Source organism: Pagrus pagrus, assembly GCF_965226575.1.
Source record: "Pagrus pagrus genome assembly, chromosome: 13".
Classification (NCBI taxonomy): Eukaryota; Metazoa; Chordata; class Actinopteri; order Spariformes; family Sparidae; genus Pagrus; species Pagrus pagrus.
In genome coordinates, this window is record NC_140197.1 from 21,470,788 (window position 1) to 21,484,541 (window position 13,754).

A 13,754-nucleotide genomic window follows, 5' to 3' on the forward strand; every position below is an offset into this window, starting at 1 on the left:
TGTCTGATGTTTCATTTATTACATTTAGTTTTGATTTGAATATTCGGGTTTGTCTCAGGCAGTGCTGCCTTCTTGAGAAAGGATGTGGTGAAAACTTCCTGTGTACGGATGAGGCTTGCTGACACTGGTAAAGTGAACAATGTGTGCAGGTAGACATTATGTAACATGTTTTTAACTGAGAGGCTTCTATTCAGCATCATTTGACATATAATTTATTGGATTCAAACAGTAAAATTACCATTTTAATATTCATTTTAAAACATAGAGACAATATTCTTGCATCTATTTATGTTCATCAATCACCACCAAGTTTTTTTCAGTGTTGTAATAAAATGAGACTGGTGGGGCACCGCAGGTTTGGGACCAACAAGACAAACAGACATGGATAACAAATGTCCACTTACAGAGAAAGACAAAGGGGTTAAGGAAAATAAAACACAAGGCAAAACAGACAACACAACAGGACAAAATGGAGAGAAACACACACGAAGCTTGAAAAACACATTACACCAAGCGCATTATGGAAATGATCCACTTGAAGTCCAGGTCATTTGAATTAGCCTGGTTAAAGACAAAGAGGACAGGGAGGAAGAACACAAAGATAATGAATCAGGAAATATACGTAGATGAATTTGATTGGCTGATGTCTAACACAAGTCTGTTTTTGAATGTTAAATAGTTTTGTGATGTTTTAACTGGACTACACCAATCGTAAAACCTTTCCTCATTCTCACCTTTGTATCCATTTCCAAGTGCACCGTTCAGTCCACCATATTTGCCAGCTTGCTCTCCTGTGAAAGGATCAACCCACTTCAATGTTATTAATGTGCTCAGACGGAAACTGCAGCATTAAGAAAACAGGGTTTGACAGCCAAGTCAAACCTTGCAACAAAGGTCTTTGACTTTTACAGTATGTGAGGACTCAGCCACCACACTACACCCTTAAGTGGAAAATAATCCATAATGCATGCACTTGTGCTTTTTGTGTGGAAGCAATTTAAGTTAAAGTACATGTTCAGAGCATGTGAACAGAACAGTGAGTCCAAAAATAGCTTTGCTTCGTTTGTTTTAGTCAGCAAAAGAATGTATTTAAAAGCACAGTACTATTTAGACGCATGCAAAACTACACAGTGATTAGATATGAAAGCTATTTTGTAGCACAGCAAAATATGCAGTACACTATGTGCTGTCACTGTCATTATTACGCAACTAGACATGGCTAATAGTGTCACCAGCGGCTGCGCAGTAACTGGAAATTGGTCATAAATGAGGAAGTCTCGGGTTTCTTGCTTACCCAAGGCATCATGAGTTGCTCCCAGCTGTGCACCGTAACCTTATCAAATACAAGCAAAGAAGTTGACTTGGACAAAAAACAAAAACACAAAATACATTTATGTTATGATTTGGTGTGCTTTGGACTTCAGGGTGCTAACGGGTGTACTTAAAAATGTATTTTGCGATTATGCAAGACATACCGATACTAAAAATACATCTTACTGTCATGCTCAAGTATTGCCATGTGATATACTGGTGTGACAAATGGCACATTATGTGAAAGGATATGTGTTATGGAAATTCACCTGTTTGCTGAACTCCATATCCTGCGCCAGCACCTGAAACAACACAAAACATTTTATGCACAGACACTCATACTTCACTTGACCTAACAGTGATGAATCATATAGACACACATACAACACATTTTCACTGGTCACAGTTATCATTATAATCTGTTTTACTGTGGGTTCCGACCTCACTGGGGCTTTTCTGGTTAAACAACTGAACAGCACTTTTTCCATTAGACACAGTTTCTCACCCTCATTCTCACCGTATTTGCTGGCGGTTTTGGCGCCTTCAGCTCCGAGAGCAAGCTGCTGAGGAGCATACGGGTAGCCACCGTCACCTAAAGGGACAACAAGTGTTTTGGTAGCTGTGACGTTGTGATGAACAGGATGGTTTATTGTGGTGTAACAGAATTTTATTCTTTGTATTTAGTTCATGTAGTTTATTCCACTTAAGCACTGAGGGCCTCAGGCTGGAGGTGTTGACTTTACTTTCTTCATTTGAAACTGTGACTGAGGACTACACCAATAAACTGACGCGACTAAAGTTCTAGTTATTAATTAATTACATTACTTTACTCGTACCTTCCAGTCCAGTAGGAATCACTGGAGCATTACCATAAGGAACCTGAGGAGCCCCTCCTCCTAGAGGAAAAAGAAATCATTTGGGTAAACTGACTCATATTTCTTCTCCATTTTCACCATTTCACATGCACTGGCCACAAACCAGTTCAGTGCTGTCCACGTATTCGAGTTTGACTCTTGTGTGGAAAGCCACATTCACAAAAGCCTGACTAATACTGTGACAGAAGGATGAGGTCATGTCAGCACTGCTCACCATATTTGCCACCAGCTGATTCGAGTCCTGCACCGAGCGCTCCTGCACCGAGAGCTCCTGCGCCGAGCGCTCCTGCGCCGAGTGCGCCTGAAAGATGACAAGAGGGGCTTCAGTGACAAGCTTTCAACATCACAGAAAATATACTCATACAGAGCTCTTACTGGTGAATTGGAGGAGGTTGTTTTTTCTCCAGCTTATCTGCTGGTTTGATAGGATTTGTAATATGAATAGAGTAAAGGAAAGTTTGACTGAAATGTGTCAGATATTTTGAGCTGTAGCTCTAATTCAGCATGTGTATTCTTAAACCAGTACAGAGCCTGCAACTTCGCAAGCTGTGGAGAGGACAGTTGTTTGTTTATGCTGTCTTTTCCACTTGTTGAATGTTTGATAGAATGAATTGGATTGTGAGGCCTGAGTTAAGGCATTTACACTCTCAGTGCAATCTAGTATTTCCATTTTATTTGTACCACTGTATGGCAGCTAGAGAAATATAAAGTATCAACTCTGTCTGTAAATTTCTTACCATATGCCCCCTGGACTGGTCCAGCATAGCCTCCTGTACTGAGGGCTGGGAAAATTAAACAAAAAAAAACATGTAACATGTAAGATAATGATCATCCATCAACATCTTTCAGTGAAACTGTGTGAAAAGCTTCTACAGGAGCCAGAAACCGCCAGATTCAACTGGTCAGCTTCTATAAATAAGAGACAATAGCTACACCCAGTGGATGAAAGACCACACTGGCTGTTCAGCAGAGGAAGTGTGTTTCCTTGACGGCCTCTTATTTGGTCAGCTGTCAGACGATGCAGGTTAAAGGTCCAGTGTGTAGGCTTCAGGGGCATCTTTTGGCAGAAACTGAACACAATATTCCTAATTATATTTTTCATTGATGTATAATCATCTGAAGCTAAGCATATGTTCAGACTGCAGGCAAATCAGATTTGTCTCTCAGACCAGATCTGAAAGGCACCAACCAATATACCTGCATGGGTTGCTAAAGTGAGATATGTGCATAAGTCACCATGTATGCTGGTTAGGCAGCTTTCCAAAACAGAAGCAAGAGAAATGGAAATCCATCACCTCGTCCTCCAAACAATTGCAGTGTCAAGACGCGGAGCAGACACTTTGAAATCTGATATGAGAGACCAGTGCGTCCATCCAAATGTTTTTTTGGATCTGATTCGCAAAAAACACTTTTCATGTGTTTTTTACCGTCCAGATTTCCTAAATATCTTCAACCTGGATACAATCTGGATATGCCAAAAAACAGTTTGGGGCTGGCAGTCCGAACATAGCCATAGATACGTTGTGATTGAGCTTTTTATATTTACAGGGGGAGTGGGTCATCTTCCAGTGAGTCCACCATGTTTCACCGCCATGTTTCTACAGGATCCCAAAAGGGACAAACCCAACACTGGCTCTAGAGAGGGCCCTTCACGTTTTTCACAACTTTAGTAGCCACCATAGGGCTCCCCTAGGTGAGACGAGGGGTGTTCAGTTCAGTTTAAACACTAGACCTTTAAGGCATCTACAGGTTAGTGCCATCACCTGTTATTTTCAGCAGGTTATAACACCTAAAGATTGTTACCTCCACTCTTCCCTGCTTTGTTCTCAGCAACATCAGCTAACTCTGCAGGGTAACCAAGCCCTGAAACATAGCTCTAATTAGCATTTTAATTATGACTGTGAGCTAATGGCTCTTTACATTCACTGAGCTTCTCCTCCTATCCTCCCTGTTGTTTTTCTTTAAATGGCACTCACCAGCCCCGTAGCCATCGCTGTAACCATTCCCATAACCTGTTAAGAGAAGGGGCTGTATGTTAAAACATTTAAAAGCTGTATTAACATGAAAAGACTGAATTCAAAGCGTATCTTTTCAAGTGCTGTATTTGAACATTTCTGACTGTATCAAATGGAAAGTAAATGTTCAAGAGAGTCTTCATCATGCATGTGAAATACCTGTGGACAAAGCTTTTGCAGCATCTCCACCTGCAGTGAGAAGAGAACGAAGAAAGTCACTCAACAGCACAAAGGATCGGCCTGTCTTAACTGGATATCATCACTCATGTCAGTGATGGCTTTGATGCAGATTCCCTCTGACACCAAACAGAATGAAGGATGATCCTCAGTCATCGCAGGCAGACAATTCACGTTTCATGGTTCAAGTTCTGGCTTCTGAATTTAAATCGTCCTCCATGTTGCTTTCTGTGACTCAGAGTACTTAATTTGACTGATATAATCTGTCTTTCTCTGTGCATGTGCTGAGGAGTTTCCTCTTACCAAATCCATTGCCTGGCACAGCACCCAGGTATCCTGTTGCTCCATCACCATAGCCTGTGATAACACACATTCAAAACCAATTTCATGCGAACCAGACTCTCACTACTTTTGTAAAGACATCAATATTTAACTTGGAAGAAAAATGTCAAATGGAAAGCTGCTACAAAAACAATATTCGGATGCTGTGACTTTCTGACTTTGTATACAAAACAAGAGGAAAAGACATCCACAGGGGTACAATTTGGAGACGACTGGAATGGTTTTAAAGTAACCCTTCCTTGCTGCTGTTGTTGTTGTTGTTGTCTTCTACTTTTTAAAAGCACCATCAATTATTCACCAGCAAGAAGGAGAGGGAAACAGCCTTGCCTGTGACCTTTAAAGAAAGGTGAAGAAGAACTGAGACACAGCTCAAAAGCAAATGGTTGGTTTTCAAGGCAAAGTCTGAGCAACAGCTGATTTTCTGCTGTGCGACGCATCAACTCATCTGCGTCCAAGATTAAATTCAGGTGGAGAAAATCATCTTATTTGCCGATATGCTGATATTACTCAATAAGGCGAATATGGGCCTATGCCAATGTTCTGATAAATCAATGCACCCCAAGTGAAATCCTGATTCGAATAAGTTTGTATTCTCAGACAAGCTTCTATGTTTGTATACAGTCAGTGAGTCTGTGGAGGTAAAGAATCAAACTGAGATTGAAAAGCTTTATAAAGGAGACAGATACAGTACAATTATCCCACAGAAGACATCCCTCAACACTCTGGGAATACTCACCTTGTCCAAGAGCAGCAGCAGCAGCTGAGATTTAATTTAGAGAGAGAAAGTAAGGACATGGAGCAAAAGTGATCAAATGAGAAAATATACCTGAAAGTAAAACAAAGAAAAATGAAGAAACATGCGTCCTTACCTGCGTGTTTGCCAGCTGCACCACCCAGGTATGCTCCCTGTCCCAAACCTGTAGGCAGCACATGGGAATCCTTTACCACAGGTGGTGTAAAATCTATCGACATCTACATCTGCTAGCAAGAACTGTTCTTGTGTTACGTGTCAGTGGTCAACATTACCTGCTCCATAGCCCCCAGCGCCCAGGCTTGCTCCCAGGCCTGCTCCACCACCATAACCTGTGGAGGAAGTTAGCACACACTCAGCCAAATCACCTGTAATTTGCATAAAATATGAGTGCCAATATTTATAGAGAAAAACACGAGGAACAATCGCTCAGCTCTGCTTGTGGTTCAAAGTGGAAATCATATTTTAAACGATGGGACATAATATTCTGTCTCATTCATGTGTTTCCATATACAGAAGAGGTTTGCTGTTAACAGACTGTTCAACATGTGCAGCTGACAGTGGAACAAAAATAGACACACACACACAGAACAGATGTCAACATCTTTGCCTGGGTTGGGTGGGACAAAGCACCTTCTCCATCCGACACAGACAGTCCTGAACACCAGATGCTGAACCGTCTTTAATCATCTCATTTCTCATTGACTGTCTCTTATATCTCCCTCTTTCCCTCTTCATTTTCTGTATAGCCATTTGTAATTTATGTTCTGAAAAGTGCTATATAACTCAGTTGGTAGAGCGTGTGAACCATGTACGGAGGCCCTGACCTCGCTGCAGCAGCCCAACCTGTGGCCATTTGCTGGATGTCATCCCCATCTCTCTCATCCCATTTCCTGTCATCCCTCAAGCTGATAAAAAAAAAGAGATGGACCAACAATGACTTCATGAACTCTGATCTAATACTCTTTGTCCTGAAATCTCAGTCATTAAGAGCTCACCACCTGAACCAAGCGTAAGCAAACATATGAGCCATACAATACACAGCTGAAGGTGTTAGTGAATACAACAAAACTCCTCCATTGAACGAATGTGCCAAGGACAAAAGAAATGCGCCATTGTTTTTGACAATAGGACTCTGAGCTCTTGAAGGAGGATGCGACATCCTTGTCATACAAAATCCTTCTAAATTACAACAAGTGTAGGAGTGTTCACATACAACACATGAAACTGGGTTATGAAAAAGTCTTGGATGAAGACTGATCTCAAGCTTGTTGATCTAATACAATCAGAGTCATCCATCCTGTTACCAAGAAGCAAAGAAATCTTACAACAGAAAAAGAAAGTGCTCCATTTGAGGGATCATTGCATAAAATGTGGGTATACTGGCCTATGTATCGATATCAGAAAAAACAATCATCACTCTGAAAAGAAAGGACTTCTTGATTACTGCTATGATTCTCCACCCATGCAAAGGTGAAACAGTTCAAGGACAGCACTGCCAAGCAATACATATACAGGCTAATGGATTTACTATTTATAGAATCGTAGTCACTGCAGCTGCTGGCCCATGACCTTTAGAGACAACAACTACCATGAAGCAGCATATGCACTGCACATGCTTATTAGCAGATCCTGAAAGCCACAACAAGAGTTATTGACCGGCACAGTAATAATCAGTTATGTGTTAACTGATTACAGGTTTGCAGGTTTTACACACACACATTTATGAATGAAAATTGGATAAGAATGAACAAAAAGACATTGTGATGGTGTGTAAAGACAAAGCTTTGCTCTTACTTGATGCCTGGGTATTCCTCCCAGTCTGTCCTGGGACACTGAGAGGTTTAGACTTTGTCCCTTCATGTTCAGCATGGGGAAGGTGTTTTGCCTTCTTTCCCTCAGGAGTATAGCCTTTAGCTTCCTGCCCTTCTACTGAGGGGACGCCTAAACTTTGGGTTCCACTTACACCTGGGATCACTGGTGCGTAGTTCCCTCCTCCTTGTACTTGATGACTAAGAGAACCACGACCATTGTTGTCTACAGCAATTGTCCCACGGATTCTTGGCACACTTGTGTCTTGAGCCGCAAGCCCAAGGTCTTTGACACCCTGCCTTTCTGCTATGGCAGATAAATAGTTTCTGGCTGCCTGACCCTGTGGAGGAGAGAATATATTGCCTCTGACATCTTGAGTCTGTGGAAGAGTTTGTGGAGCTGCAGGCCCAAGATGTTTGCTGTCCTTACCAGCATGAGGCTGGGGCACTAAACTTGGACGGCGATTGATTCCCAATACATCTGACAAACCACGAGTGGGTCCACAGTTTTTGACCCACTGATTTTGTTGGTGAGATAAATCATAGTCTTGTGCCTTTTGTACCTGTGAAGGAACATGACCAAGACTTCTGATGTTATCTTCAAGAGGCAGCTGCTGTCTTACACCTCCGGTGCCCAGTGTGGCTCCATGGCTTGCTGTGCCCCTTTTTAATGAGACCAAACCGTCATAATTTTCTCCTACCTCAGCAAGACGTTCACTGTCTTTATCAAATGGTGTCATGTGTCCAAGACTTGGTGGCTTGAGTTTTGAATCAAGGCTTTTGACCTCTCTTCCAGGTGGGAGTACAGCAGGTCTAAAGCCAATTCCTGCATGTGCTTCAGGAGCGGTGGCACCAAGTATATTGGTTCTCCTCATGCCGGGCATTTCAGGTCCAAGAGTTTTGTCCCCTTTTCCATACGATGGACCTAGTGCTCTGCTCTTTTCTCTCATCAGATCTTGAACAGTTTGCCCCAGATGGGCCATCTCAGGTCCACCCAAATCTGCTGTCGATGCACCTGGCAGAGAAATATCATCATGCATTCGTGACTTCTTGGTGGCTCGGAGACAACAGTGCTTCTCTGAGGGTCAACGACACACTGTGGTGGCCAGTGGCACATATTTACTGATCTGTATTTCGATTGATGTGTGTATCAGAGCATTCAATGCAATATAACACATCATCAGCAGTGTAATCAGTACTCGAATGGAAATGTGTCCCGTTTCAAAGGACAGAATCATCACCATAATTAGGAAGTAAGAGGACAAAGACACAACTGAGGCCACTTCTCGTTGAGTCAAAGCAATGACATCAACAGATAAAACATGACATGACAACACAATGTTGAATGCCATAGAACACACCAGTGTTACAGCACAGAGACAAGACAACAGCTGACTCAGACAGCATCAGTGTGTGACAAAGACAACAGATAAACAAAGCTTAGTGAAACACTGATCAGACAAGGAAGCAGAAACCCACAGAACAGGGAGAAAGTTTTAAAAGTGAAAGATATTTGCCAACAGATTGAAATAATTCCGCTTTTACGGCACAGTTTCAGTCATCAAGTTTTTTACATGCATACTTTAGCGAACCAGTGTGTGTGAAAAATTCACTTTTGTGCCCAAATAAATCAAAAATGTGACCCAAATTCTTTGTAAGATTCTGCAGAACTTGATTGAAAGCTCAAGATTACTATAATCAAGTTGTTAGTGTGTATTCAGTTTTTATAATCTATTTTCCAGTAGCCCCTTCAGCTCTTGTAAACTGCAGCTTTAAGTACTCCACACCATCAACGCTCATTAACTCTGATTAACCTCAGACTGAAAGAGTGGTAATAAGAGCTGGGCAACTCATGCATCATGCAACACATATAAAACGCTGTTAGAAAAACACTGTCGAACATCAGCATGTGAATCTACCCTCTGCACGCAAAGTAAAATGGAGGATCTGATGGTAATATTACAGTAGATAGCTGAGATTTCATGCAAACAAAAGCTGGCATGAACTCGACTTCAGTGAGGTTATAGACAAACACAACGCAGAACAAAGACAGACGCAGACTAACAAACACAAAGACCACACAGGTTGCTGTGGTGAAGGTTTTACCAGGTTTTTGTGCCTTAGCCTTCTGTCCAGCGCCATACCCAAGTCCAATTCCTAATGATAGCAGATAAGGGAACTGTCATCGATTTCACTTCACATACTGACTGACAGAGAAACCCTGGCCGACACTTTGGCCATACAGGCATACGGTCTTTAGTAGTTAGGCAAAGACAAGCAGCTCTGTAAAGGTAAGGGGGATGATCAAATAAAAGCTCAAAGTTCAGTGAAACAGGACAAATGGTTATATTAAAGAAGATATGGTTTTGCAAGGCTACCCAGCATCCGTAGATATCTCTTTTGTGTAGTCTGTTAAAACATGACTGACAGCTTAAGTGTGTGTTTGTGGCAAGCACAATGCAACATGAGAATATACTCTTCAGCATACGAATATGAGCTGAATGGAAGAAGTAATGGGGCTCTGAGGTTAAAACCCGATTCATCACTTACCTGGTCGGGCTCCAGGGTAGCCCATGCCAGCTAAAGCACCGTATCCTGGCAGGGAAACAAAAAGCCAGGTTCAGAGGAGGTGGACCAAATCTATAAATCTGACCAGCACTCAAGATTACATCACTAGTGCTCTGGGTTTTTTCGCTGTTTTACAAGGACACATAATTTATTTGCTGAGATGCAATCTGCCCCGTATATCAGGTTCACAGACAATGACAGAGTGCCACTTAGCTGAGACTTATCAAACAAACGAACAAAGAGAGCGCTTACAGAGAGAGACTGTGTATACTCTCATCTGGCCAAACAATGTAAAGAAATCATAGAACAAAACCATGTGAACACGTACCAGGCACAGCGCCAAGGCCAGCACCATAAGCTGCAAAGACACAAAAGCATAAATTACATTTTCATTTACAAAGAGCTCTGCAGCTGAAACCCAACTGTTTATGTAAGTTTTGTCCTCATTCCCGTCTCCATCTTTTTCCTTCAGACGTTACACTTCTTCTTGACAACCCTCACCTGCACCTCACCCCCTTGTAAGTTTAGTTTGTATTTAAGTCCAGTATTTAGTTCAGTCTTTGTCGAGTCATCTGTCGTCTCTCTGATTCTGCTGTTGTGTTTGCCTGTTCCTTGTGATGCCTTGATCCTGAGTAAAACTCAATCCACTGATCTTCCTGCCTACCGTCTACTGCATTTGCTTGTTCTGCTCGTGATTTTATCTTTGCTTTTAAGGATCTAATACCCAACCACACATACCAGGGTTAAACTTGATTATTCTTAATCAATATCTTTACAAAATATTAACTGGATTATAGCAGATACTTTAATAAGTCAGTCTTACCACGTTTCGGTCCCTGGCCCATACCCAATCCGAGTCCGTTTGTAAGTCCAGCCCCTAGACCCATTCCTGTGCCCAGATGAGCCCCTGCAATCACAGGAAGGATTATGTGATTTTTTTGTATCTACATGGAGCGAATCAGTAGTGAAAGGAAGATCATAAAAAGCGTGTGAGCTGTGAGAGTTTGACAAGTGGTCTTATTGATGTACCATAGGCTCCCTGGTTTCCATATGCACCTGGCTTCAGACCTGCTCTACCTCCTAATGGAAGAGCTCTGTAACCTCCTGTGAAAACAAAAAAGAGCACATTTCACAAAAACTACAATCATTTGAGATACACAAACTGTTTCTATGCATCAAGACTGGAAAACTCTCATTCTTTCAAGTTTAATGGTCCCACTGAACTCCAAGGAGTTTAATGCTCATTAATGGGAAAAAGGGCTTTTATATTTTGTTTTTATATTTTAATTAATTGTCTTTTCTATGCTATATAAAACTAAAGCCATGTTTTTGGCTACAACATAAGTACAGGTAGGTGTGTAAAGATCCAAGCTTAGGACAACTCACCAACACCAAGCTGAGCCCCTGGATAACGTCCAACTTAAATTTGAATGAAGCAAAAATACAAACATTACTATCTCAGATGAAATAAGACAAAGCTGTGAGCAGAAAATTGCAGACAAAGTTAAACATACTTCCGGTCTTCATTGCTTTGGTGCCATATCGGCTCCCCAGTGCTCCGAGGGCACCTGCAACTGAGAAAAGGTTAAACCATTTAATATCCATCAGCTATATTTGGTTACATGGTTACAAGACATGCTAGGAAATCCACTCACCTCCTGGTTTAACTCCAATGCCAACACCTAACGAAGAAACAAAATACAGAAAGAAAAAGAAAAGAAATTGTTTTCAGGAGTTAATAACACCAGGACACCTACTCCTGTGGCAACAAACTAAACAAAATGGCGGATTTTCTGTTAGCTAGCTAGTAGCCTAGCTATTGTTGCTAACGTTCCAAACTAACTAACCCAAAACAGGCTTTCAAACTTGGCTAATTAGCATTCAAAAGTCAGAAATTACATGGTCATGAAGGGGGGAAATACTGTTCTTCAGTTTTCTAAGTCATTAAAACTGACATACACTAGTTAAATACATTTAGAAATCTTTGTAACGTACCTCTGGCTGGCAGTACTCTCCCCCAGGACACACCTTGAGGTTTAACCCCTGAAAAATTGAACACAACGTTGAATTAATCAGAAGTATTTAAAAAAGCTATCATGAGAAATCATTTAAAATGGCTCATGCAGTAACAGATAAACATCCACTGTATGGAAATAATGACAGTAATGTCGATAATTAAGATTAAATCAAGGTTCGAGATGAATTTGTCATTATGCAGACAGTATAATGACCCCTCTCCTCCTTAAGCTACATATACACAAAAAACAAAAAATAATAAATTACAGACAAATTGATAAATAATAATTTAATACATTTTTAATGGTGAAGTGTTGAGGATGAGTTCAGGAGCCTCACAGACTGAGGAAAGAAGCTGCTCTGTACTCAGACAGACAGACAGCAGCACGTATAGCGTAATACACGCTTAAGGTAATATTCAACAGTGAACATGCAATGTGCCACAAAACTGAACATTTTGGGAGTAAATTCTGGTGTAAAGAGGTCTATTAGATTAATTATCTACGTTCAGAAATATTTTTTCTGCTGCAAAAGTAGCCTAGCTTGGAGTTTTGTTGATGTGGTTGAGGCTGAAACATGAACAATATGAGTCATCTCAAACTACCAAGTATTAAAATTGCCACTGTAGTGTCGAGAGGGACAGATATCCATTGATGCAAACAGAGGAGGAGATGACATGGAGCGACTGTGTGGAGCCTGTTAGCTCATCTCACGATTGGTCGTCAAATTTTACTCTCCACTGCCACCTCCTCATGCTGCCATCCTTTGATTCAAAGAAATTAGATGATATAAACCGCAGTGATTTGGCGGGATCGCTGATGTGGAGCCCACGTAGTTCAGCAGCTTTTTTTTCTCCCTCAGTCTCACAGACATGATATCTAACAAGTGGGTGAGAGGGAGTCACTGGAGATCCATCAGAGCATTAGAGGTGAAATCATACTGCTTTTGACATGTGTCAGCTCTGTGATGAAGTGAATGTGTCACTCAACATGACAAACAACAACAGCATATATACTAACTGTATCAAAGCAACTATGGAAATGAAAATCTACCAGAAATAACTACATGTGTGTGAATAATGTCAAAATGTTATTTTTCTAGTTCTGTTTCTGTAACAATATTATCTTTTTTTAACCTGATGATCGGATCTTTTTCAACCAATAACCTCAGTTAAATATTATTACAATAAGATGAATAGTCTCCATGAATCTGAAAACTCTGATCTAGTGATTGTATAATGAGATGCAAGTAGAGGAATTAAACATGATTTGGATGTTTCTTCAAAAAGAGTGAAGAAAACCAAAATGATCCTCATCACTGACATTGTTTGACAAAACTGTGATTTTAGTATCCAAGAAGTGTAATTCTAAGTTTATCTTACCGCCTTGCAGAGTTTGCTGAGCCAACCAGAGGACCAGCGAGGTCTGGAGTAGAGCTCGGACCAGCATGATGGAGGAGACCAGTTACAAAAAAACTGAGCAGCACAGACAGAGAGCAGAGAGACCAGCTGATGGACAGATCAACGGATGGACGGATGCTTAAAGGACGACTACGCCTCACGTCTTATATACGATATTCTCTTTGATACACTCCCACTGTCCAGTCCTGCCCTCTGCACACACACACACACTGGTCTGATTGGGCAAAACCAAAGGCCCATTTTGGTCCATTTCCATTAGCTGAGAATGCACACAAACACTGGAACTGAGATTTTGTGCTTTCGCCAGCGCCTGAAAATCCAGACTCTCTTAACCATCTCTGTGCTTGGATTTCTGCACCCAAAAGAACTGAAAGAGGCAGATTGCATTTGAGCAAATGGTTTGTCATAGTTTCATTCACATTTTCTAAAAGCATAAGTCAGACATGCACTATTTATTTCTGTTTCAGT

The 13,754-nt window shown here is 41.2% G+C and overlaps 1 protein-coding gene across 1 annotated transcript; it reads right to left on the reverse strand.

Annotated features, from left to right (window-relative positions):
* Positions 1 to 195: 195 nt before the first annotated feature.
* Positions 196 to 13,314, reverse strand: LOC311268506 (uncharacterized protein; the record flags this gene model as incomplete). Its single annotated transcript, XM_084372185.1, has 25 exons — positions 196 to 561; positions 735 to 791; positions 1,295 to 1,333; positions 1,581 to 1,613; positions 1,829 to 1,903; positions 2,148 to 2,207; positions 2,401 to 2,487; positions 2,924 to 2,968; positions 4,163 to 4,198; positions 4,361 to 4,390; positions 4,682 to 4,735; positions 5,457 to 5,480; positions 5,590 to 5,637; positions 5,747 to 5,803; positions 7,269 to 8,297; positions 9,389 to 9,439; positions 9,833 to 9,877; positions 10,179 to 10,208; positions 10,674 to 10,757; positions 10,880 to 10,954; positions 11,237 to 11,269; positions 11,365 to 11,424; positions 11,506 to 11,532; positions 11,846 to 11,893; positions 13,248 to 13,314. The coding sequence occupies 25 exons, from the start codon at positions 13,312 to 13,314 to the stop codon at positions 557 to 559; spliced, it is 2,199 nt and encodes a 732-aa protein (XP_084228311.1). The 3' UTR covers positions 196 to 556.
* Positions 13,315 to 13,754: the final 440 nt, after the last annotated feature.